Here is a 22,514-nt window from a genome sequence, read left to right as displayed (position 1 = left end):
TCAGCTCATTTCTTGCCAGTCAGAACTACATACTCAGCAGAAGATTATGCAAAGTTGTATATCAAAGAGATAGTGCGACTTCACGGTGTTCCAGTATCCATTATTAATGATAGAGGATCATAATTTATAGCTAATTTTTGGAGATCCTTCTAAGAAGGTTTGGGAACACAAGTGAGACATAGTACATTGTTCCATCCACAAACTGACGGACAGGCTGAGCGCACTAGCCAAACGCTTAAAGATATGCTGAGAGTATGTGTGCTAGATTTTGGAGGAAATTGGGATGATCATTTGCCGCTTATTGAATTCGCGGACAACAATAGCTATCACTCTAGTATTCAGATGGCCCCATATGAAGCTTTATATGGAAGGAAATGTAGATCGCCTATTGGATGGTTCGAAGTAGGAGAGACAAAGTTAGTAGGCCCAGATCTGATCCAGCAAGCAGTATAGAAGATCAAGCTTATTCAAGATCGACTACTAACAGCTCAAAGTCGTCAGAAATACTATGCGGACAATCGTCGATGAAACTTGGAATTCCAAGTTAACGATTGGGTATTCCTGAAAGTATCGCCGATGAAAGGTGTAATGAGATTTGGCAAGAAGGGAAAGCTTAGTCCCCGATATATCGGGCCCTACAAGATTGTACGCAAGGTAGGTCAAGTAGCTTATGAGTTATATCTGCCTTTGGATTTGGAGTCAGTCCACCCAGTTTTTCATGTGTCAATGCTTCGTAAGTGCATGAGTGATCCTTCCAGAATTGTGCCTGTAGAAGATGTCCAAGTTACTGAGAAATTGTCCTATGAAGAAGTACCCATTGCTATTCTAGATAGGCAGGTTCGGAGACTCAGAACCAAAGACGTAGCCTCAGTTAAAGTCCTGTGGAGAAACAATAATAGGGAAGAAATGACTTGGGAAGCTGAGAAAGATATGAAGTCCAGGTACCCACATTTGTTTCCACCCCCAAAAGAGCTCCAGCCAGAGACACCATTATCCTCAAGTATGTGATGCTTCTTTGAATGATTTCTTGATCGTGTGTGGCCAATATGGGTATTGATATTGTAGCCCTGTGAGGCATTGTATATTTTGGGTTGTTGTGACAGGATGGTAGTGGTACAATTACAAGGGAAACTCTGACAAATTTTTTGTAGAAATCCTAAAGAGCTTAATATTCGAGGACGAATGTTCCTAAGGGGGGGGGGGGGGAGGGGAGAAATGTTACACCTCAAAAAAAATTTCGCGTCGTTTGCATTGTAAGTAAACTAACGTAAGCTCGGAGAGGCCATGGAACCCTTATAAGGTTAATGAATACTCTTAACAAGTGTTAAGAAAGTGTCTAAAGGTTCCGGGACCAAGCAAATCGAAGAAAATAAGTTTGACAAAAATTTGGAAAAAGTTGGCGAAATTTTGGACAGAAATTTTGGGTCAACTTTGGAGGGGTATATCTCCTAGTATATTAGGAGTTTTGAAGTGAAACAAAAGCCTAAATTGAAGTTCGTTGAGTCTAGTTTTCATTGCAACAAACCGTTCATCCATACGACATCGGAGTAGAGAGATATTCGCATTTTTGCGAGACTACACATTCAGCCTCGCTGGGACCCATTATGGCAGTGGCGACCTTCTTGCATATTAAATACGTTTTAAAAGGCCATTTTAAGTCATTTTCACTTGAAACTTTTTACATAAGCTTCTAAGACCTTCCCAAGTCAGATCATAAAGTCCTTAAGCCAAAAAAATAGTGTTTCACCGAAGTTCTATCTCAAGAGTTCCAAGAGAGCAAGAAGAAGCACTCTTAAGGTGTTGGATGCAAGTTGAAGCTTGAGTTCTTGTTGTTGTTGCTGGGTTTAGAGGATTCTTAGAGGTGAATCAAGCTTAGTAAAGGTAAGAATATTTCTCTCCTCCATGTATTTTAGCCTATAGAAGTCGTGACTAACTTGTACGGTTGAAAACTTGTGAAATAAAGCTTGAAAATCGTAGTTGTGATGTCGTTAGTTGCTGAACTGTTTTGAAGTTGTTCTTGTGGTATTTTATGGCTAGAAATTGAAGGAATAACTTGGATATTGTTGTCCTTATTTTTTTGGTGTTGGTTTGAATTGGAAAGAGCTAAAGATATAGGGGAAGTGCTGCCCGATTTTCTGATAATCATAGGTATGTTGTTCTTGTGTTGTTGCAATGTTTTGAAGTATTACGTACATGTTATTGTGGATGGAAATCACAGTAGATAATATGAATATGGTGAACTTGATGTTGTGGTACATGTCAATGTGTTTATATGAGGATTTGATGGAAGAATTGGAAGTAAACTTAAAATAGAATTTATAGAATAAGATGTTATGCATATGGGCTGCTTTGGAAGAATCTATCAGATGGATTTTGATTTAACTTAGTATGGAAACGTGAATATGCATTATGATTGATGTGGTGTTGTTGTATTGGATTGAGTTGAGTTGAGTGGAAGTGAATTCCGGCAGATTTTAAAAGGGTTTAATTTAAAGACTTAAGATAAGCATATGACAATAAGTCTAACAGTAGTATGATTTCTCTTGAATGTAGAATTATGAGCTCGGGATAATAAGCGTTAAGTAGTAGAGGATCAATCAGGTATGTTAAGGCTAGTCTCTTTCCTTCTAAAGGCATGACTCTTACGTTCCGATTTCATATATGTCTTCCATAACATCTTTGTTCCTGAAAAGCTAGAAGTTCATGATTCTCAAGGTTTTTATGATATTAAAGACAAAATGTTTTCTATGAGGACCATGATGACAATGATGACTTCTTTCTTGTGAATCCATACATGTCTTCCATAATGTCCGTATTTCCACAAGCTAGAGATTCATGATTCTTAAAGTTTCTTATGACGCAAAAGATGATTATGTTTTCATGATGATAATGATGATGATCCTATTTCTAGAAGTTCCAAAGTTATGATTTTAATGTTATTATGAGATTATTGAGCTTACTTCATGATTTCCATGATTTTATTCATTGTTGTTGATCTCACCTTATAATCATTGTTCCTTCAAGGTGAGATATAGCGATGATGATTGCTCCATAATATAATCGGAGGTTACCGAATTTACGTCACTACGATAAAGTGGTAACGTTTATTTGGGCTCTCATGCATGCTACTTATATTATATATGTGTATATATATAGGGATATGGGAAAAGGACAGGCGTTATATATACATAGCCACCGATCGGGTTGGTATATTATGATATCGTCCGGGATATATATATATGCCCATATATATATATATATATATATATATATATCGGGGCCGTATGTTCCGCAGAATATATATATATATATATGGATCGGGTTGCACGTTCCGCAGCACTATTATGTTATACAAGTATGAGAAATGTTTTTATAAAAGGACTAAGCATGCATGATATTCGCCCTAAGAGGAAATCGGACATACAGGATGTCCTTATATCATGTTTTGTTCTATATCTCTTATTATGTTGTTATTCATGCCCTACATACTCAGTACACTATTCGTACTGACGTCCTTTCCTTGTACGCTGCGCTCATTCCCGCAAGTAGACAGGTAGACGGACCTGATCCCGTGAGGTCCATCAGTGGCATCTCAGAAGCGCTCCAGTTGTTCCGGAGCTGCAGTCTTTTGGTACTATTATTTTGTATATATATACTTGGGCATGGCGAAATCCTGCCACGTCTTATGGGTTCATGTATGCTACTTAGAGGCTCGTAGACATATGTATGCTGTAGATATTCGATAGCTTCTTCAGATCCTATTACTGTATAATATTTCGGTAATCTCGTTGGCTTATGCTTATGAACGCTGTTATTGATGGCTGTACCAAGTATGATATTGAGCGGTCTAATTGGCCCACTTAGAAATGGTTATGGAATATTAGACTAGGGGTGCTCTAGTACCGGGTACCCGTCATAGCCCTCCGACTGGGTCATGGCAAAAACCTTGGCTAAGGGAAAAAGAGTACAACGCGTATTTTACTCCCCCTGATTAAAGCATTACATAGCTCTTGAAGATGATACACTCCAATCTTGTATACCAACTTATCATATCTTGAGGTTTGCAGAGCCTTTGCGATCAGATCTGTCAAATGATCATTTAACGAACTGGTTGATCATTTGCATCTTCATTACTTAGATAGAGCTCCATCATCACCATATAATATTGTTGGAATCAAGCCAAGTACATTCTTGACTTGCTTCATAAATTGCTGTTATCCTTCTATGATTTGACCATCATGTAAAACAGCATGGTACTATAGTAATCCTTCATGCAAATAGATAAAATATTTGGATCGAGCTTTTATGTTGATCATATGAATGCCCTATATATCCAAAACACTTGACAACATTTGTTTTGATAAACACATTCATGTCAGGGCTTTTCATTAACAATATGCAATTGATCTTATTTCAACATCTCTATGAAGGAGAGAAATTATATCCTGCTCATAGTTATAGCAAGATAAATAAGTGCATCAATTGCATAAATATATGGTACGTCAGGACCAATATAATTTTCTCATTTCAACTTCTTTTAGCAAATAATCTACTACTTTTGGAAACTCTTCAAAAGCTCCAGAAATATTCAAGCCATCAACTTGTATAATAATATGAAAGGTTCTGATTATCATAAAGAGACAAGGATAAACATGGTCATCTTTGTACCCTTCGTCAATGAATATTCACCAAGGTGATTAAAACACATTCACCTTACCTGATTTAATCCATATAAGGATTATGAACAAGTTCCCCAAGAACTTGTATATGCTTCAAGCATTTTGGATTATTCAGAAATTTTTGAATTTTATCAAGTAAGACATATAGATTGTGACAACATCCATTTAGTAGCTAAATGGCGTGACATCTTCTGATGTCTGGACTGCAGGTCCAATAAGCTTTACGCTTACCAAGATGTATCATATTACTTGGTAATTAATTTCTACGTCGGCATGCTTTAAGAGACGTAGAACTCAGATCCTCACAATCTTATACAATATTGCGCGCCATAATGTATCAAAGATATCGTCGACGAGATATCATTTTGTATCGATTCGAAATTTGACATAACTTACTGAGATCTTATCACTTCATTATTTTTAGGTACCTGAACCTCCCAGAAGGTTTGATGAAGTGTTATGTCGTAGGCTCTTCAAAAGCACATTGTCTCCTTATTATAATAATTTTGATCATTTGCTCATCCCCCTTTTCAAGGATTATTACATTTGGAGCCGATTGGTCTACCTTGCTTCATGCGTACTGTAGACTCAGTCCTTCAGGGACATTAGGAGCATTTTGCAGATGAAATATGAAATAGTTGGGTCAGCAAATGCCTCCAGCATTTGACTTGAATTATCTGAGGATCATACTGATGATAATTCACAACATATTTCTTAGCTGCATATTCTCTCCCTCTTATGTTAGAAAAACTACATATTCTCTCCCTCTTATGTTAGAAAAACTAACACATATCCTCATATTCTTTGGGATATCCATCTGTGTGCATCATAGTATATCTATTAATTATATACCGCACATCAAAAGCTATAGTATGGAAATATCTAATTTCTGACCCTGAACCAATTATGAGGGGAGAATTTATCATAATTTATTGGTCCGAAGCATACATGTGTCGTTCTATGCAATATATCATATCTCAGACCAACATCTGAAGTTCTGTTCTCATAAGCCATGGTTTTAGTTATATTATGGAGGTATCCAATGCCAAACCAGTCAGATTTAAACCAGCATTATCAAGATGAATTGTCTTGATTACATACTCTGGAAATTGTTCTTCCAACTCAATTATTTTGAGCAAGAAACTTCGTAAATGTCAAACTGCCAGTTGACAATAAACTTACATACGACCGTCTCATAGATGCATCTATTTAAGACATTACATTGCAGGTGAAGGGGCCCACATTTACCTTTTATATTTTTTCTAGAATTTAGGGGATTCAATCCCAATATTAGCTAGTGTAATTAACTTATTATGAGAACAAGCAACACAAAGAAATTCTTGAAGAATCTTCTAGTTCTTCAATATAATTCAAATACTCAATAAGCATATCAGATTTAAATCAGGATGTCCAAAACAGTCATGTCAACTGAAAGAATTATCTCTACTCGTAAACTTCAAGTTTACTAGGAGGTGTGCTATTTCTTTTAGTAAACTTTTGATTTACTATTGCATGAGATTTTGTATTAATAAACTTCTGGTTTATTGCGGTATGTGATCTTATCATGCTCAGGTAACATTTCACATACGTATTTTTTACCCATGGTAACTTGAAGATATTCAATCTTCCAATCATTTGTAGTCTCAATATGATAACCATTTTATTGTTAGTAAACTTCAGATTTACTATAATTTGTGTTCCGACTGTAACAATTACGATCTAGTACGAATGGTGCTATCATATACAACATCTTCGAGAGACTTCAATTTATTTACCATAATTAGATATTATTTGGACACTGCTGGTGTCATGATATTTGTAGATAAACAATTAGCTCTTCTAGAGCCCTTGATCATTAGTTGCTATTACCAAGTATTTTTTTAGATACTTCTGGTATCACGAAAGAAAATTTGATTAGACACTGCTGGTGTCACGAAATAAAAAAGTAATCAAATGGACATTTAAAGATAATTATAAACAATATATTACGAAAAGTAAACGTAAGCTCTAAACTTCAGTATTTCAAATATCTCCTTCAAGGAGATTAGCTATTAACATCTGAATATTTTGTATCAAAGCGGCAACCACATAGTAACCACATCTTTCAGGAAGGGATACATTGATGGTTATTTCCTTCAAGGAAATTAATAACAACTAGCCATAATGTATCAACGTAGTTATAGTAGAAAACATTTTACTCTGCTTCTTTTTGTTTTAAAATGATACTTTAATAAACTTATTCAAGATGTTTCTACGTACGACAGGTACGTGTTGCAATGCCTTAATTTCATTCCACATAAATAAACTGTATATTCCTTGTATTTTATCTCTCCAGGAGATAGGTTGTGGTATTTTTTCATTCATTTCGGGAAATGAATCCTGATTATTCAAATGTGCTTGCTATACGACGTTCATCAATAACTCGTTATTTTCCTCAAGCACAAGAAGATATTGCTTCAGAATATTTCTCAAATATTTTACCAATTCTTTACGCGGGAGTAAAGTTTAAAGTTTTACCATTTCGGGAGTAAAGTTTAAATGTTTACTACTTCGAGAGTAAATTTCAGAGTTCTACTACTTCGGGAGTAGATTTCAGAATATTTACTACTTTAGGAGTAAATTTAAGAGTTCTACTACTGCGGGAGTAGAGCTCAAAGTTTGCTACTTCGGGAATAAGGTACAGAGTTTGCTACTGTGGGAGCAAATTTCTGAGTTTACTACTTTGAGAGTAAAACATAGAATATTCAAAGTATTTCTTCTCAATTATTCTACCTCTTCTGGAGAGTCGTGATATTTTCACAACCAAACGTAGATCCGTATCTATAAGCTTTACTACATATTGTCACATTCACTTCAGGGAATAAATATATTTGTTACATTTATAAAAAATTCTCATTCTTCAAGAATGGAACGTATATGAACGCGTCTTAAGCATATCAAATAATAATAACTTAAAACTTCTTTTGAGATATTACTACTTCAGGAGCAAATCGAAGCATACATATGACATAGAGAATTTCTAATTTTTCTCTAACACATTTTCAGTTGTAATCACAACAAGTCTATGAAAATAATACCACTTCCGGTGATTATATTGCCAATATTGTTCTTCGAGAGCACATTTAAGTGCACCAGAATTCTTGTACGAACAAACTAGAGCTTCTGGAAGCAATCTCATATTACGCATCAGTAGACTTCTCCCTTTTTTTTCTCTTTCTAATAATTAATAATTAACACTTGCTTACCTGATGCCTTGAGCTCAATACTTTGCCACTAAGTAAGTGAACAAGCTAATTGGACATTGATTTTCCGAATGATTTAACGTCTGGTCTACTTTCAGATCACTTTAATTTTTACGTCAGACACATCTAATTGTTCTCCTTTCTTGGCAGAAGTTGAACCTTCTCAATAATATCACTTCATGATAGAGAAATTAGTAGTGATTAAAAAAATACTAGAAAATTAGATATTGACACAATTAGAACATAACGTGTAAGATACTTATCTTGCACTTCTACCAAACTTCAAATGATATAAATTCTCCCATGTCTCTTGATCTTTTCAAAATATTTGTCCAAGATGGCAGAGTCTCGTGCTGATAACGTGTTATAAAACTATACATAATTGCAAATAAATAAGAGAAGCAAACCAAAAATAACGTTGTAGAAAGGAGGGAGAGATTGTATTATCACTTTTCTTGATGTTACAAATGAGAAGGCAAAGCTCCCTATTTATAGAAGAGTTTTGCCTTTCAATCTACAACATATACACCTTGTGCAAGTTGCTCTACGACTTGCAACTTGTAACTTGGACACAACTTGGCACAACTAAGATACAAGTTGTATTTATCACTTTAAATCAAGTGGTTTAATTTACACTTCTATTTGTATAATCATTAATAATACATCCAAAAAACAACTTGACAAAATGGTTTACAACAATATTTTTTTTTTTCCATATGGCTACTATCCAGAGAAGAAGGAGAAATGTTATTAAAGTGTTTTAAATGGATGATGGAAAATGGTGTCGGATCAAGTTGGCATAGTATTCTTTACTGTTTCCCATAACGAGTCTATGAACAGGAAACTTGTACGAGAAGTATCAGATGCTGAAATTAAAAAGGCGGCATTTGTTATGCATCTCTTCAAAGCCTCTGGAGTAGATGGAATGATCCCCCCCATCCCCCCCCCCCCCACCCACATTGGCATATTACTAGTAAAGACATTTGTGAGGCAGTAAAAAAAAAAAATATATATTTAATACTTGAATGAAATCAAACCTTAATTACTTTGATTCCTAAAGTTAAAATTCCCAAGCCTGTTGCATAAATTAGACCTTAAAATTATTGCCAAATATTAGTAGCTGCTAGAATGACTCTGCCCTCGTCCACATATTTGTTTGATTTTGTCCAAAATTCACCTGCAAAATGTTTCACGTGGAAGAAACAAACCAACTGAAAGGGGCCTGTCCTTGACAAAAGCTAGTCAGATATTTCCACTTTTTTGGTTGTATATAAGGTTACATTTACAAGTAGCGTGGTGATTTTATATTCGGAAAAGGGCCAAATATACTCTTGTACTGTTAAAAAAAGATCAAATATATATCCTTCGTTATACTTTAGATTCAAATATATCCCTACTATTATATTTTGGGTTCAAATATACTCTTCTTCTATTTAAATTGTATAAGGTGGACACCAAATCTGACGTGGCATGCCACCTCATCAGCCAATTCATTTAACCCCTCTCTTCTCCTTCACCCACTACTATCATCTTTTCCCCCTTTACAACCACTGCCACCACCACGCCACCATCTCCACCTTCACTCCCTCTGCCTACATCAACCCTAATTAATTTTCTGGCCATGTTGAATCTAGTTCTGCCTACCATTCTGCTGAACTTGTTTCCGTTGCTACTTCTTTTGAGCCATAAATTCAAAATCTCCTTTCCTGCACTTCTCAAACTCATATTCTTAGCTATTTTTTATGTCATTACCTACGAAACTAGTTCTATCATATTTAGAGTTATCTCTGTGCCATTCTTTTCAGCCATAGTTCAAATCCATTTGATGAATAGGTCCACCCAACTTCGAAGGAGTAATTTGTTTTTTAGAATTTTCTACGAAGAAATGTGTATGATGGTATAACGCAGACTTGTTTTAAAGGCTTTGAACAATTTGTGTGATGAAGTATGATGGTATATATATGCTGCTTTTCTTTTTTTGGTTGTTGAGGAGAGAGAGGTTGATGTCGCCGGAAACGATTTGCCGCCGATGAAATCTGATGTGGCGTTGTTGAAAACAGTTCAACGGCAACCCACTTTCTTTTCAAAGTAAATTGTTCACATGGTGGAACCACTGGAACTAATTTAACAAAAAATATCAAATTTAAAAAATGTTCAAAGACATTTTTCCTGGTCGGGTCTTTGAAACTCTTTGCCGGAATCATTTTCCAGTTGAGATAGTGGTGTGTAGTGGCGGAGCCACATAGAGCCGAAGGTGTTCATCCGAATTCGAACCCCCTCGGCGGAAAAAAAATACTGTTTTTACAAGCTTAAAATTATTTTTATGTATATATAATAGATGTTGAACCCCCTTAGGCTTCTTCGTATGTTATTTTTTTATATTTTGAACCCCCTCGGCGGAAATCCTGGCTTCGCCACTAGTGGTGTGGTGGTACTAGTGGTGGCAGTGATTGTGTAAAGGGGTAGAAGATGGTAGTGGTGGGTGAAAAGGAGAGGAAGAGAGGATAAATGAGTTCGCTGGTGTTCATTATTTTAACGGAGGAGGGATATATTTGAATCCAAAATATAACGGTAAGGTTATATTTAGACTTAAAGTATAACGAAGAATATATTTGGCCCTTTTTCCGTTTTGTCTTTATATTTATACCCCTTGATAGGGTATGACTTAATTATGAGACAATTGCTTTGTACTCTTTCAATTTGATAGCGCTAGAAAAAAGAGTGTTGAGGGGCAGATCGCCAAATAATTTAAAAGTTTTAGGGAAGAAGTTTTCTACATCCCAAAAGAAAGTCAGCTTTACAGTTTGCACATAGAGAGAGTTAGGAAATTTTGCCTCGTTCATGCCTTTTTTTTTAAAAATATATATATGGAATTATTCAAAATATTCGAGGCTTGTTTGGAAAGCCACCCAGGTAATTGAAATTGAATGTAATTACACAGTTTAACATGTTTGTTTGACTAAGTAATTATACAGTTAGGTGAAAATTGGGTGTAATTGAGAGGGCGTAATTACACTCTCCAGTTCTCAAGGGGGAGTTGAGAATTGGCTTTAATTACACCATGTAATTACAGAGTTACTTTTTAGTTTGTTTCTTTTTTATTTATTTTAATTTCTTTTTATTTTTAATTTATTTTTTTATTTCTTTTCTTTTGATTTTTAATTTATTTTTTGTTACTATTATTTTAATTTCTTTTTTATTTTTACTTTTTTATTATTTTAATTTTTTAAAAAGTATTTTCTTTTTATATTATTTATTTTTCATTTCCTTTCTTCTCATTCCCAACCTTTACTTCTTGTGGTTACATGTAATTGCTCATCTTTTATTTTATTTTATTCATTTAACATAAGCGTGTTATTATTCTAATTTTTGAAACTACACCTCTTAATATTGAAAAGAATGAGTCATTAACAAATTTGGCATATAACGAGTGACGTTACTAAAGTAGAATTTCGTTGTGAATAAGGTTATAGACTTATATTTTCCCTTTCTTTTGAATAATTTACTTAAGTTACGTTGGAACTTACTTTATGTAATGTTGGAATTTGACATAAGAGTATTATGTTAAAAAATTTCTTTTGGATTTTGAATTTAAGTTATATTTTCAATTTTAAGTTATTTGCTTTCACATTACATGTTGTTTATTTTTCACTAACATTTGATGGATTTTTTGTGACAAACATTTGAATAATGTCATGGAATTATATTTATAAATATTTTTTTTTATCAAACATCCAATCCATGACATTCTCACAAAAAAAGTCTTCTTTTAAGTTTTATAATTAATTAAAATTAAATATTATTAATTTGAAAAATATATATCAATTATTTTTTACAATACTAGTTACAAATATATGATTATTAATTAGTATATGTTCAATAAACAATGTGTTATTAAATAACTAATTTAATACCATTTATAAAGGCAAATATTTTTTAAATATTAATTTTAAATTTTTTATAATTAATTTTTTTTTTTTAAATTAAACTAACTATGTAATTACACTTGTGCAATCAAATAACACGCTTGTAATTACACTGTAATTACGCTATGACAAACAAACAGATCGTTATTGTTATATCCCGTATTTTGTACATTAGAACAATCCGGATTAACTATGATAAGTTAGAGACAAAACTATTCTGGGATACAAAGTCGAGACTTCTGGACCTTCGATTTTATTTTGAGTCATAAGTTGTGCATGAATTTGTTGGCATGGAACAATTAGAAAAATTTGGGACCAAAATTGGAATTTATGGAACTTGAAAATCATGCATTTTTCTATGTTTGGCCGTGTGGTGTGGGATTTGGCCCACACAAATTGTGGACAATTTTAATTGGTCCAACATAAGTGTGGGCCAAGGGACACTTGTATAAGTCTTGCATTAGCTTAAAAGATGACTACTACTTCATTATTCATTTCAACACTTAGAAAAAAAAAGAGCAAGAAGTTGAAGAGAAAGTGAGGCTCTCGGCCAAGTGGAGAGAAAAACCAACTTCAATTCAAGCCATTCCAAAATTATTTTGTTGATGCAAAGCCACTAATTTGAGGTCCCTAAGTAGCGTGGAAGCGTTGTTCGGGTCATCCAACCATTCGTTGTGTCAATTGCAAACCCTAGGCAAAGTGTGGAGTTGAAGAAGAAAGGTAAGAATTGATCTTGTTTTGTATGTTATAAAGGTTGTATGCATGTTGTAGTATGTTAAAATGGATGAATATCATGAAATATAGTAAGTTAGAATTGAGGTTGTGTGTGTAGTGCATAGCCGTGTGAGGTGTGTGTGTGTGTTGTGTGGTATTGAAGCAATGAATTAAAGTCTAGTTAGCATGTTGTGATTGTTGTAGAGTGGAGAAATGAATGAGAATCATCTACATATGTTTGTAGGAGGTGTTGGCCGAATGTAGGCCATTTATGTGACAAGAAATGAATTAATATCGCTTAATGTTTTAGTTGTTGTCGTTATGAATTCCATGATGAGAATGAGAGTTTAATGACTCAAATTGATGTGGTAATTGTTGCGGACTGATTTGGAGGTTATTGTACATTTAATGTAATTTGTATATTGATGAGAATAGCATTGTTAGAATGTGAATTGTTGGTGCAAATCATGATTTGAAAATGAGGAATGTGTTATAGTTGAGGCTCTCGGGTTTGGGCAGTTTCGGGGTGAGTGGGAGTATTATTTGGGATGTTTGAAATGTTGTATGAATTGCTTGGAATGTCTTTGAATATTGTTGGTATGGGTTCGAGTTAGTATTCGAATGTATAAGCGTTGATGTTGGCTTGAAGGTAAGCCGTTAAATTGAATTTATGAAAGTTGTTGAATGATGGAAAAGAGAGTTATTAATGTTGTATTGCCTTTCGGATTGATTATTAATGTTGCTAGGTTGGTTGTTGTTGTTGTTGTTGTTGATTTGGCCGAGTTAAATTCTCGGGGTTGGCCTATTTACGGAAATGCCGCCCAAATTTACGTAGAATTAAGGGCTAAATTGGAATTAAATGCCCAAATGTCTCTAGCTAATGTTTGGCATATTATGACTTGTTTGTAGACCTTGGGCAGCCCGAGACGTAGGTTGGATTTATCTTGAGTTTGAGCTAGCGTTGAGTGCGTACGAGGTATGTAAAGCCCAATCCTTTCTTCTTTCGGCATGCCTTAGCTTCAAGTAGGCTATGACACGAGCTTCGAGGAAATTCGATTCTCGCAATCCGAGCATGTTTATGACTCTTATTCGTTTCTTGGAATTCGTATGTTGATATGATGAAATATTGGCCTTTATGTTTTGAAATATTTGATTTTCAACTTTTGCATAAAAGTTTGGCTTTTAAAGAATTAAAGTAACTACGAACGCCCGTATCTTTCGCAGGAAGGCTCGGATTGCCTCGATATGCTCGTAGGTGATTGTATGATGTATGATGAGTATGTTTTTCATAGGGGGGCCCGACTCGGGTCAACACCCGTCCGTGGGCCCCGCGACTCTTCTTTTTGTAATTCTGATGACTTGTGACAAAATATGATATGACTAATATCCCGATTTTAAGTATGGTCATTTTACTTACCATTTGAGTCTATGATAATGATTTTATGCATATGGTTACTCACGACTCCGTTCGTGCATTCTGTTATATCTTTCGCCGAGTCCCGGGCCGGTTCGGTTGTCGTGCGCACTTTGTTATACTCCGGTGTTATGTTTGTGTTATGGTTCGCGAGCACCTCGCTAGGTCGGTTCCGCTTATATTTGGTGTTATCTTGTGTATGGCGTTATCTTTGTGATATGATGTGTGACGGGGATACGGAGGTTTGAAACCTTCGGTGTTATCTTGTGTTATGGCACCATCGACGGGCGGGCGACCATATTTTCTGAGCCTTATGCATGACTTGTATTTTTTTGAAAGTAAACATCTTGATATTTTGGAAACGCATTTTACTTTCTGTACTTCTGTTTCGATTATGACTCAGATTTGTATACTATATTTTCTGCTTTGCATACTCAGTACATATTTCGTCCGACCCCCTTTCTTCGAAAGCGTTTCATGCCGCCGAGTACGGACGCGCGAGTTCGGTGATCCACCCGTTTAGACACCCTCTTCTCGTTTGGAGTGCTCCCCGCTTATTCCGAGCCACATTTTGGTATATATTCGTTCGTTGCATTTGTATATATTGGTTCGGGGGTACGGCGGGCCCTGTCCCGTCATATGATTGTTTGTCTGTTTGAGGTACGTGGACATGTATGTGGGTTATGTCCATTACGTACGGTTGTGTTTGTATGTTATTTGTTACGGCGATCCCGTTCGCGGGGTGGCGACCTCGTCGGCTTGCATTTGTATATGTTTTGGGCCGTTGCGCCATTTGATAGCCTTGCCGGCTTTTGATATATATTCGGTTGTGTTTGAGATTTGTTTGAGACAGTTTGATATAATCTGAGACAGCGTTTGACATTTGTGTCTGTATAAGCTATCTGTACGTGATTCGGATTAGTGATTGTGTTTGGGTGCCCAGCTCGGGCACTAGTCACGGCCTACGGGGTTGGGTCGTGACAGTTATAATTACACTACTGTATAATTACTATGCTGTTTAATTACTACCCTACTAATTACACCAATTCCAATTAGAGGTGGCTTTCCAAACAGGCCCTCAAAGTAAACTATCCCTAGTCTGCATTCTATAAAATATTCAAAGTAAATTTTTTTTTAAAAAAATCGCTCAACGCATATGCAATAAGATACTAGTTTATTGGGGTGACGTTGACTCCTATCTCCAAAGTAAACCAAACTAAAGGGGCAAGGAATAAAGAGAACATTTACTCCTTTGTCCCAATTTATATGATATCGATCAAATATTCAGAATCAAATATTTTTATTTTGACCATGAATTGCGACATTCAATATTTAAAAATTAAATGAAAAATATTATAAATCATAATAATTAATAATTTAAAATATTTAAAGGACATACGAATAAATTGCGACCAATTTTTTTTTTTTATTTGACTCTTAAAAATCGGAACTATATCTCGGGACAGAGGGAGTATTATTATGGTAGATGGAGAAAGAATGAGTACAACCAAATAATGTCCTTTAGACAGGACATGAAGCAAGGAAGGGAGTAAACAGAGGAATCCAAGCAATGCCAAACTAAACCTCAGCTGTCAAGTAAATTAAAAACCTTTCCAAAGTATCCCACATGACCTCATCCCCTTCATTTCTATTGGGTGTGAAACATATAAATAGCCACAAGATTTTGCTGAATTAATTAATTAACGAACATAACTTTTTCTGGTAAATTTGTTACTATAGGAAAGAGAGATGAAAATTCTTGGCATATGGGTGATGTTTGTGGTTGTAGCTGTTTCAGCAGTAGCAGGAGCAGGTTCTGGGGATATTAATCAGCAGCAGAAATGGTGGAAATGGATGTCATCAAGTTCTGGAGCATCTTCATCATCAGTGGTCAATCCGGTTGTCTCTTCTTCGATTGTCCTACCACTCGTTGGCAATGTCTATCCCCTTGGGTATGCAATCATGTCATTCACATCCATTTATTAGGCTATGGGGAGGGGAGCCTTGGCGTAATTGGTAAAATTATTGCCATGTGACCTCTGGGCACATGTTCGAGCCGTGAAAACAACCTCTTGCAGAAATGCAGTGTAAGGCTGCACAATAGACCCTTGTGGTCTAGCCTTTCCCCAAATCCTGTGCATAGCTAGAGCTTAGTGCACCGGTCTTTCTCCAAATTCCGTGCATACCTAGAGCTTAGTCCATCGGTCTGTCCTTTTTTATTTATTAGGCCGTGGGCTTCACATGGACCGTTTTCCATAGGATTTTTGAAATAGGAAGACTGTAATCCCTATTGGAGTTAAATTGATTGTATTAGTTATGCTGTGCAGTTATTACTATGTTCAACTGAATATAGGGCAGCCTTCAAGGCCTTTCTTTCTTGATCCTGACACTGGCAGCGACCTCACCTGGCTCCAATGTGATGCTCCCTGTGTTCGCTGCACAAGAGTAAGCTCTTCTTACAACTCATTTTATGCTACTAGTTCAATACTCAAAATTGAGTACAAAATTATCTCATTAGCTTTATGCACATTTTAGGTTAGTTTGGGTTCTTCGTAACTGTAATGGCGTATTACTATCTCAAATTAAATGATCATATGCAATCTTATACTATTTTATCATTGGGTGCGACCTTTATACTTCTGGAGGTCAATTAAGTACTGAAGAATTGGGAGATAGTTCTTCTGACTTTTGCATTTCCCAAGGAATGCCCCTGCTTATTGTATATTCCAGCTCAATAAGAAAGGAAGGTAGAGGGAGGACCAGTTTAATCAGTTGTTGATAGGATCATTCTTGTTTTTGATAATAAAATTTGACCCAGTTTCAGACTTTCTCATCCTAGTACTTGTATACTTGTAGGCGCCTCATCCATTCTACAAACCAAACAATGACCTTGTGCCATGCAAGGACCCCCTTTGTGCCTCGTTGCACCAGGGTGATCACAGATGTGAGAGTCCAGAACAATGTGACTATCAGGTTGACTATGCCGATGGAGGTTCATCTCTAGGTGTCCTTCTTAATGATTTGTTTACGTTCAACATGACCAGTGGTGCTTGGATAATACCTCGTTTGGCTTTAGGGTTAGCAATCTTCGTTCCCTCTCATTCTCTATCCTTTTTTTTTTTTTTTTTACCTGTCTTGCTTGTATCAAAATGCATATTCTGTAATGTCCTTTTCCAAATACTTGCATTCTTATTTGTTTTCATTCCAAGTTTGTTAAGACTGTTGTCCTATTGCTAATAAATGAAGCGTTATGAGGCTCTATTGACCAAAGATAGAGCAGTTAATATAAAAAAGGAAATAAGAGAAAAGAAAGAACTGTCAATTGCTTCACCTTATTCTATGTATAGAAGATTATGATTGATATACTTGGACTATTAAGAATGACATATACTCAGTAGAAATATGCATTACACTGTTACGATATATATATATCCTGTTCCTCCTAGTCAACATCATAAACAGAATTAAAAGAAATATTCTGCAGATTGGTAAAAGGAATAAAAAGAAACACGGAGAAAAGGTCACTCCCCCTACCCACAGTGATTAACGTTTGGAAGGCCAACTAGACATCTGTTATGCTGTTTTGAAGATGTAACCTAGATGAAGCCACACAGTTGTTCTGTAAATTTGTATACATAAACATAATGACTGTGCTTAATTGTTTAAAGAAGGTCCTAACAATTCCCTTCTTGGCTATACTTCCTGAATATAAATATTGGCGATAATTAAGAATAGGAAAATTTGTTCGTTCAGCAGATTCTGAAGCTTCCTTGATTGGATAAATAACTCTAGTCTATGATAGTCCTTCTTCCGGAACTATCTTTTAACACGAGATCAAACGAATTTCATATTTCATTTTTGTGTAACTTTATAGGTGTGGATATGATCAGTTACCTGGTCAAGCTTTTCATCCTTTGGATGGAGTGCTTGGTCTTGGGAAAGGAAAAGTGAGCATTGTGTCTCAGCTTCACAGCAAGGGTCTAGTGCGAAATGTGGTAGGCCATTGCTTGAGTGGCAGAGGAGGAGGCTTTCTCTTCTTTGGAGATGAGGTTTATGATTCCTCACGCATAGTCTGGACTCCTATGGCACATGATCACATGTAATGCACACTTCTCACTCAAACTATAAAAGAGACGAACCAAACTTTCGCTTTCTAAATTGATGTTCCATGAATGACAGGAAGCACTATTCAGCAGGATCTGGAGAACTCATATTTGGAGGTAAAGGCACAGGATTCAAGAACCTTTTTGTAGTCTTTGACAGTGGAAGTTCCTTCAGTTACCTAAACTCACATACATACCAAGGTTTCATTTCACTAGTAAGTGGTACAACATCTAGAATTTGCGTTTATGGATATCTTTGGTTGGTTTAATATGTCTGTCTATTGTAACTTATTGTAGTTCCACTTGTATTGACAGTTGAAGAAAGAACTGAATGGGAAGCCACTAAGAGAAACAAAGGATGACTATACACTCCCATTATGCTGGAAGGGCAGGAGACCTTTCAAAACCATAAATGATGTGAAGAAATACTTCAAGCACTTTGCACTTAGCTTTTCCAATGGACAGAAATCCAAAGCTCATTTCGAAATCCCCCCTGAATCATATCTTATTATCTCAGTAAGATTTTCAACATTCTTTCTTTACATGGTGTATTGGTTTTAGGATGGATGGGGAAAATATGAATACATTAACTTGTTTTGCAGTCAAAGGGCAGTGTCTGCTTGGGAGTTCTAAATGGTACTGAAGCTGGCCTGCAAAATGTCAACCTTATTGGAGGTATGAGTTTAAAATGGTTGCCTCGTTTTGAGTTTATTTAAGTGCATTTTTCCACTATCATTATATTTAACAACAATCAAATCCAATGAAACATCATTAATCTAATTACCTGTTTTTCCAGATATATCAATGCAAGATAAAATGGTGATCTATGACAATGAGAAGCAAGCAATAGGCTGGAGCCCTGCAAATTGTGACAGGCCACCAAAGTCGAATAACATGATAATGTAATTAAACTAAGAAGACTAATCTTTTTATCTTTTGGTTCATGATACCATTTCAGTTTAATCATTCTATTTGTATGCGCTTTCATAAATAAATGGGGAATTAATAATAAGAACCCTCCCCTTTTGTATGTATCTGGTATATGCTTCTGGTTATGATCATGCTGTGAAGTGATTGCGCACTCCAAAAGACCAAAATGTAAGTCAAACAATAACTGTTCCAACATGAGTAATACTTCTGAATTCCGATGAATAATGGTCGATTAGAGTTAAAAGTCTCATTTGTTTGCGATTAATGAAAATTTTAATTTTAATAATTCAGATATCAGTCATTTAGTCGGTTTGCTTTTTAGATCTAAATTTTAATTATTTAGAATTTAATCATTAAATGCGTTTTTTTTTTTAAATTTTACAATAACTTTATGGATCTTAATATTTGAATGATTAACATCTATAAACAAAGTCTTAATATCATTAAAATATTTAATTTTTTTATTTTACAAAATGACAATTCACCACCAGTCCATCTACTTCCATAGTTAATTGTTGCCTTTTGCCGCCACCATTATGAAATATCAACTACGACCACCCACAATGACCTTACTTAGCCACAACCACCACCACCACCGATCATCACAGTCAACCATTACCACCATTAGCTATCATTTACAATCATCACCATCAACCACCATTACAACCCACCAATCACCACCATCAGCCACCACTGTGTATTGCTAACATTAGCTATTACTATCATCCACCACAATTATCAATCACCACCACGAACAACTACTGTTAATCACTACTAACAACTAAAAACCCCACTAGCTCCTATGCACAACCACCACCATCAACCAACACCATTCTCAATCGACACCAAGAATCACAACCTCTAGCCATCACCACCACCAAGTCGTAGAATTTTTTAAAATTAATTTATTGATATAGTATTAGATTAATTTAGTAAGTTAATTGAATTTTATATTTTGCTAAATTTTTAATAAAGACAAGTTCTATACATTCAGATGTTGAGAAAACAATCTAATATATTTAGTATTCAAATCTTAATATATAGATGTGTATTCAATTCAAATATCTAAATTTTAATGCAAATATTAATATTAAGATGTGTATTCAAATGCATACATTTTAATTTTACTAAAAATAAATGAGGCTTTATAGACTCCTTTTCAGTAGAACTCCTTTTCAGTAGAAACTTACTTTTCGTACTCCCCTTTCAAATAACACAGGTAAATACAATACGTTTCTTGACGGGGGAAAGAAGAAAATTTCTTGCCTATAATATCTCCGCTTGATGGACAAAATTAGTTAAGAAAAAACCTCAATAATTTTTTCTTAAGAAATAAACTAGCATTTTATTTTTCTCCAAAACACAATTACATCTCATTTGAGGTAGGTACAAAGCCATGAACTCCCCTACGAAACTGGAATCTGGCTAGTTCTACCCAGATCCATTTGAGATGAGGTAAATGCCTATGCTTGGATAGCTAGTGTGGCTAATACCATTTATGCAAAAAGTTCTATATACTTGTCATGGAGGGTCAAAGGTAAAGTCTCTCCTCCATCTGTTAGAGACTCATAGTTGGGAGACTCCATTTATCCATTGCTATTAGTCCTTTGACTTGTGGGGGGAGGTTGGAAGTTTAGGAATACAAGATGTTGCTTGAGGCATTGTGACTCAAAGATGCTAGTTGTCAACCACTTGGTTAATCTCCCTATAGGTAGGGGTGTACAAAGAAAACCGACAATCCGAGTCAAATCGAGAAAAAAACCAGACTAGTGGTTTGGTTTGACTTAGTTTGGTATTGGAAAAAAAATTCGAGCATAATTGGTTTGGTTTGGTTTTAACTAAAAAAAATCAAACCGAACCAAATCAACCCGATATTACATATATACAATTTTTAATAATATTTTGTACATAAAAACATTTATTTGTAATGTAATTTATAAATATTTCTTAAATTTTTCATAGTTTTTTGTCTTTTCATATATATTTCAAGCTTGGACTTAGAATTTTGAATGATCGAATAAGTTTTATAGCCCATAGATGTTAGTAACTCAAATAAAGCCCAAATCAATACTAATGCTAACAAAAGAAATTCAATTCTAACATTAGGAATAACAATAATGTTGGATCTCTATTAATATTAGTTTTGCATTGATTTAGACAGTGAAAATACATAATTTGATTTATTTTCTTTAATATTTAGTCATGCAATTAATACTTATTAGCCGTACTATGGCTTAACGATTTCATTATCTTTTTTTGAATATTTTAGTACAACATCATCACTCATCTTACATTTGTGCTAATTTCTTAAGAAACACCTTAATTAGATTGTTGTATCTTATTAGGACTAAAGTAATATTTAAAGCGCAAGTTATATGTTTTATATGAAAACTTTACCCGAAAAAATAGAAAAACCCGAGAAAACCCGAAGTTGAACAACCCGATTTTTATTGGTTTGGGTTGGTTTGATTTGCAGATTTAAAAACCCAACACAATTGATTTGGTTTGGTATTTAAAAAATCGGAACTAACCCGGTCCATGTACAACCCCTACCTGTAGCAGTGATTCACCAGGCAGCTTGATTCATTATGATCTTCAACTTCTGCACTTCATTTTCCATTGACCAGGGTATGCTATTCTTCCCTTTAATGCATTCCATCAGTAGCTTGGAGTCGCTCTCTGTGTTAAAAAAAATAGCAAGAATTCAGTTAAGAACTCGAATATTCAGCAGCTAAAACAGAAATTCAATGGAAGAATTCGAGTAAGAAGCGAATTTGATGGAAATAAAGGAAATGTAAGACAAGAATATAATTCTTGTATTAAGAACACGAGTAATATGAATGAATGAATACAATTCTCCAGATCACAACTTCTTATAGCTACAGCTGCAAAATCGAATCCTAACAAACTTGTAAGTAACTTTCCCGCCTTTCGCTAATTCAATTAATCCCTAACTAATTCAACTAACTAACTAACAACTGACATGGATTCTAACTAATCTTGAGCTAATTTTTAGCTTGTAATTCATATATCAGTACTCCTTCCATCGAAAGATCCTTGTCCTCGAGGATCAAAACTAGGAAATCTTGTCTGTAACACAGTAGCATACTCCCAAGTAGCAGCATCAGCTGAAAAATCCTCCCATAAAACCAAGACCCGTGTAACTGCCTTGTTACCTTTCTTAACCATCCTTCTTTGCAAAATGGATTTAGGATCCGGGAAATAAGGGCGAGCAAGATCAATAACAGAAGGGTAGGAAATTTGATCAGGAACCGCATGACACTTCTTCAATAGAGACACATGAACAGTGGGGTGAATTTTGATGGCATCTGGAAATTAGAAAGTATAAGATACATTTCCAACTCTCTTGATGGGCTTGTCAGGGTCATAGTATTTTGCAGACAATTTATGGAATAGGTGGTGTGAAATAGTAACTTATTTATAAGGTTGAAACTTAAAATAAACCCAATCTACAACAATAAAGACTCTATCAGTCTGTTGCTTCA

General features: G+C 35.1%; 1 protein-coding gene across 3 annotated transcripts; it reads left to right on the top strand.

Moving 5' to 3' along the window:
• Positions 1-15,436: 15,436 nt before the first annotated feature.
• On the top strand, positions 15,437-19,108 carry LOC132044385 (aspartic proteinase Asp1-like). 3 transcript variants are annotated; one of them, XM_059434878.1, is made up of 9 exons: positions 15,437-15,571; positions 15,716-15,927; positions 16,303-16,420; positions 16,832-17,052; positions 17,850-18,074; positions 18,155-18,293; positions 18,394-18,594; positions 18,681-18,753; positions 18,875-19,108. In XM_059434878.1, the coding sequence occupies exons 2-9, from the start codon at positions 15,725-15,727 to the stop codon at positions 18,982-18,984; spliced, it is 1,290 nt and encodes a 429-aa protein (XP_059290861.1). In that variant the 5' UTR covers positions 15,437-15,571; positions 15,716-15,724; the 3' UTR covers positions 18,985-19,108. The 3 variants fall into 3 exon arrangements, with proteins under 3 accessions (XP_059290861.1, XP_059290860.1, XP_059290862.1); XM_059434879.1 differs by having other exon boundaries at positions 15,469-15,593; XM_059434877.1 differs by having other exon boundaries at positions 15,458-15,927.
• Positions 19,109-22,514: the final 3,406 nt, after the last annotated feature.

Source organism: Lycium ferocissimum, unplaced genomic scaffold, assembly GCF_029784015.1.
Source record: "Lycium ferocissimum isolate CSIRO_LF1 unplaced genomic scaffold, AGI_CSIRO_Lferr_CH_V1 ctg4373, whole genome shotgun sequence".
In the NCBI taxonomy this organism is placed as follows: Eukaryota; Viridiplantae; Streptophyta; class Magnoliopsida; order Solanales; family Solanaceae; genus Lycium; species Lycium ferocissimum.
Note: the sequence above shows the minus strand (reverse complement) of the source record. Positions and strands in the feature narration are given on the sequence as shown.

Excerpts from the sequence above, each read along its gene's own strand:
- LOC132044385 (XM_059434878.1), top strand. The coding sequence starts at position 15,725 with ATGAAAATTCTTGGCATATGGGTGATGTTTGTGGTTGTAGCTGTTTCA. Across the intron at positions 16,421-16,831 it reads CCTGTGTTCGCTGCACAAGA|GCGCCTCATCCATTCTACAA; the intron begins GTAAGCTCTTCT and ends GTATACTTGTAG. Across the intron at positions 18,595-18,680 it reads AATCATATCTTATTATCTCA|TCAAAGGGCAGTGTCTGCTT; the intron begins GTAAGATTTTCA and ends CTTGTTTTGCAG.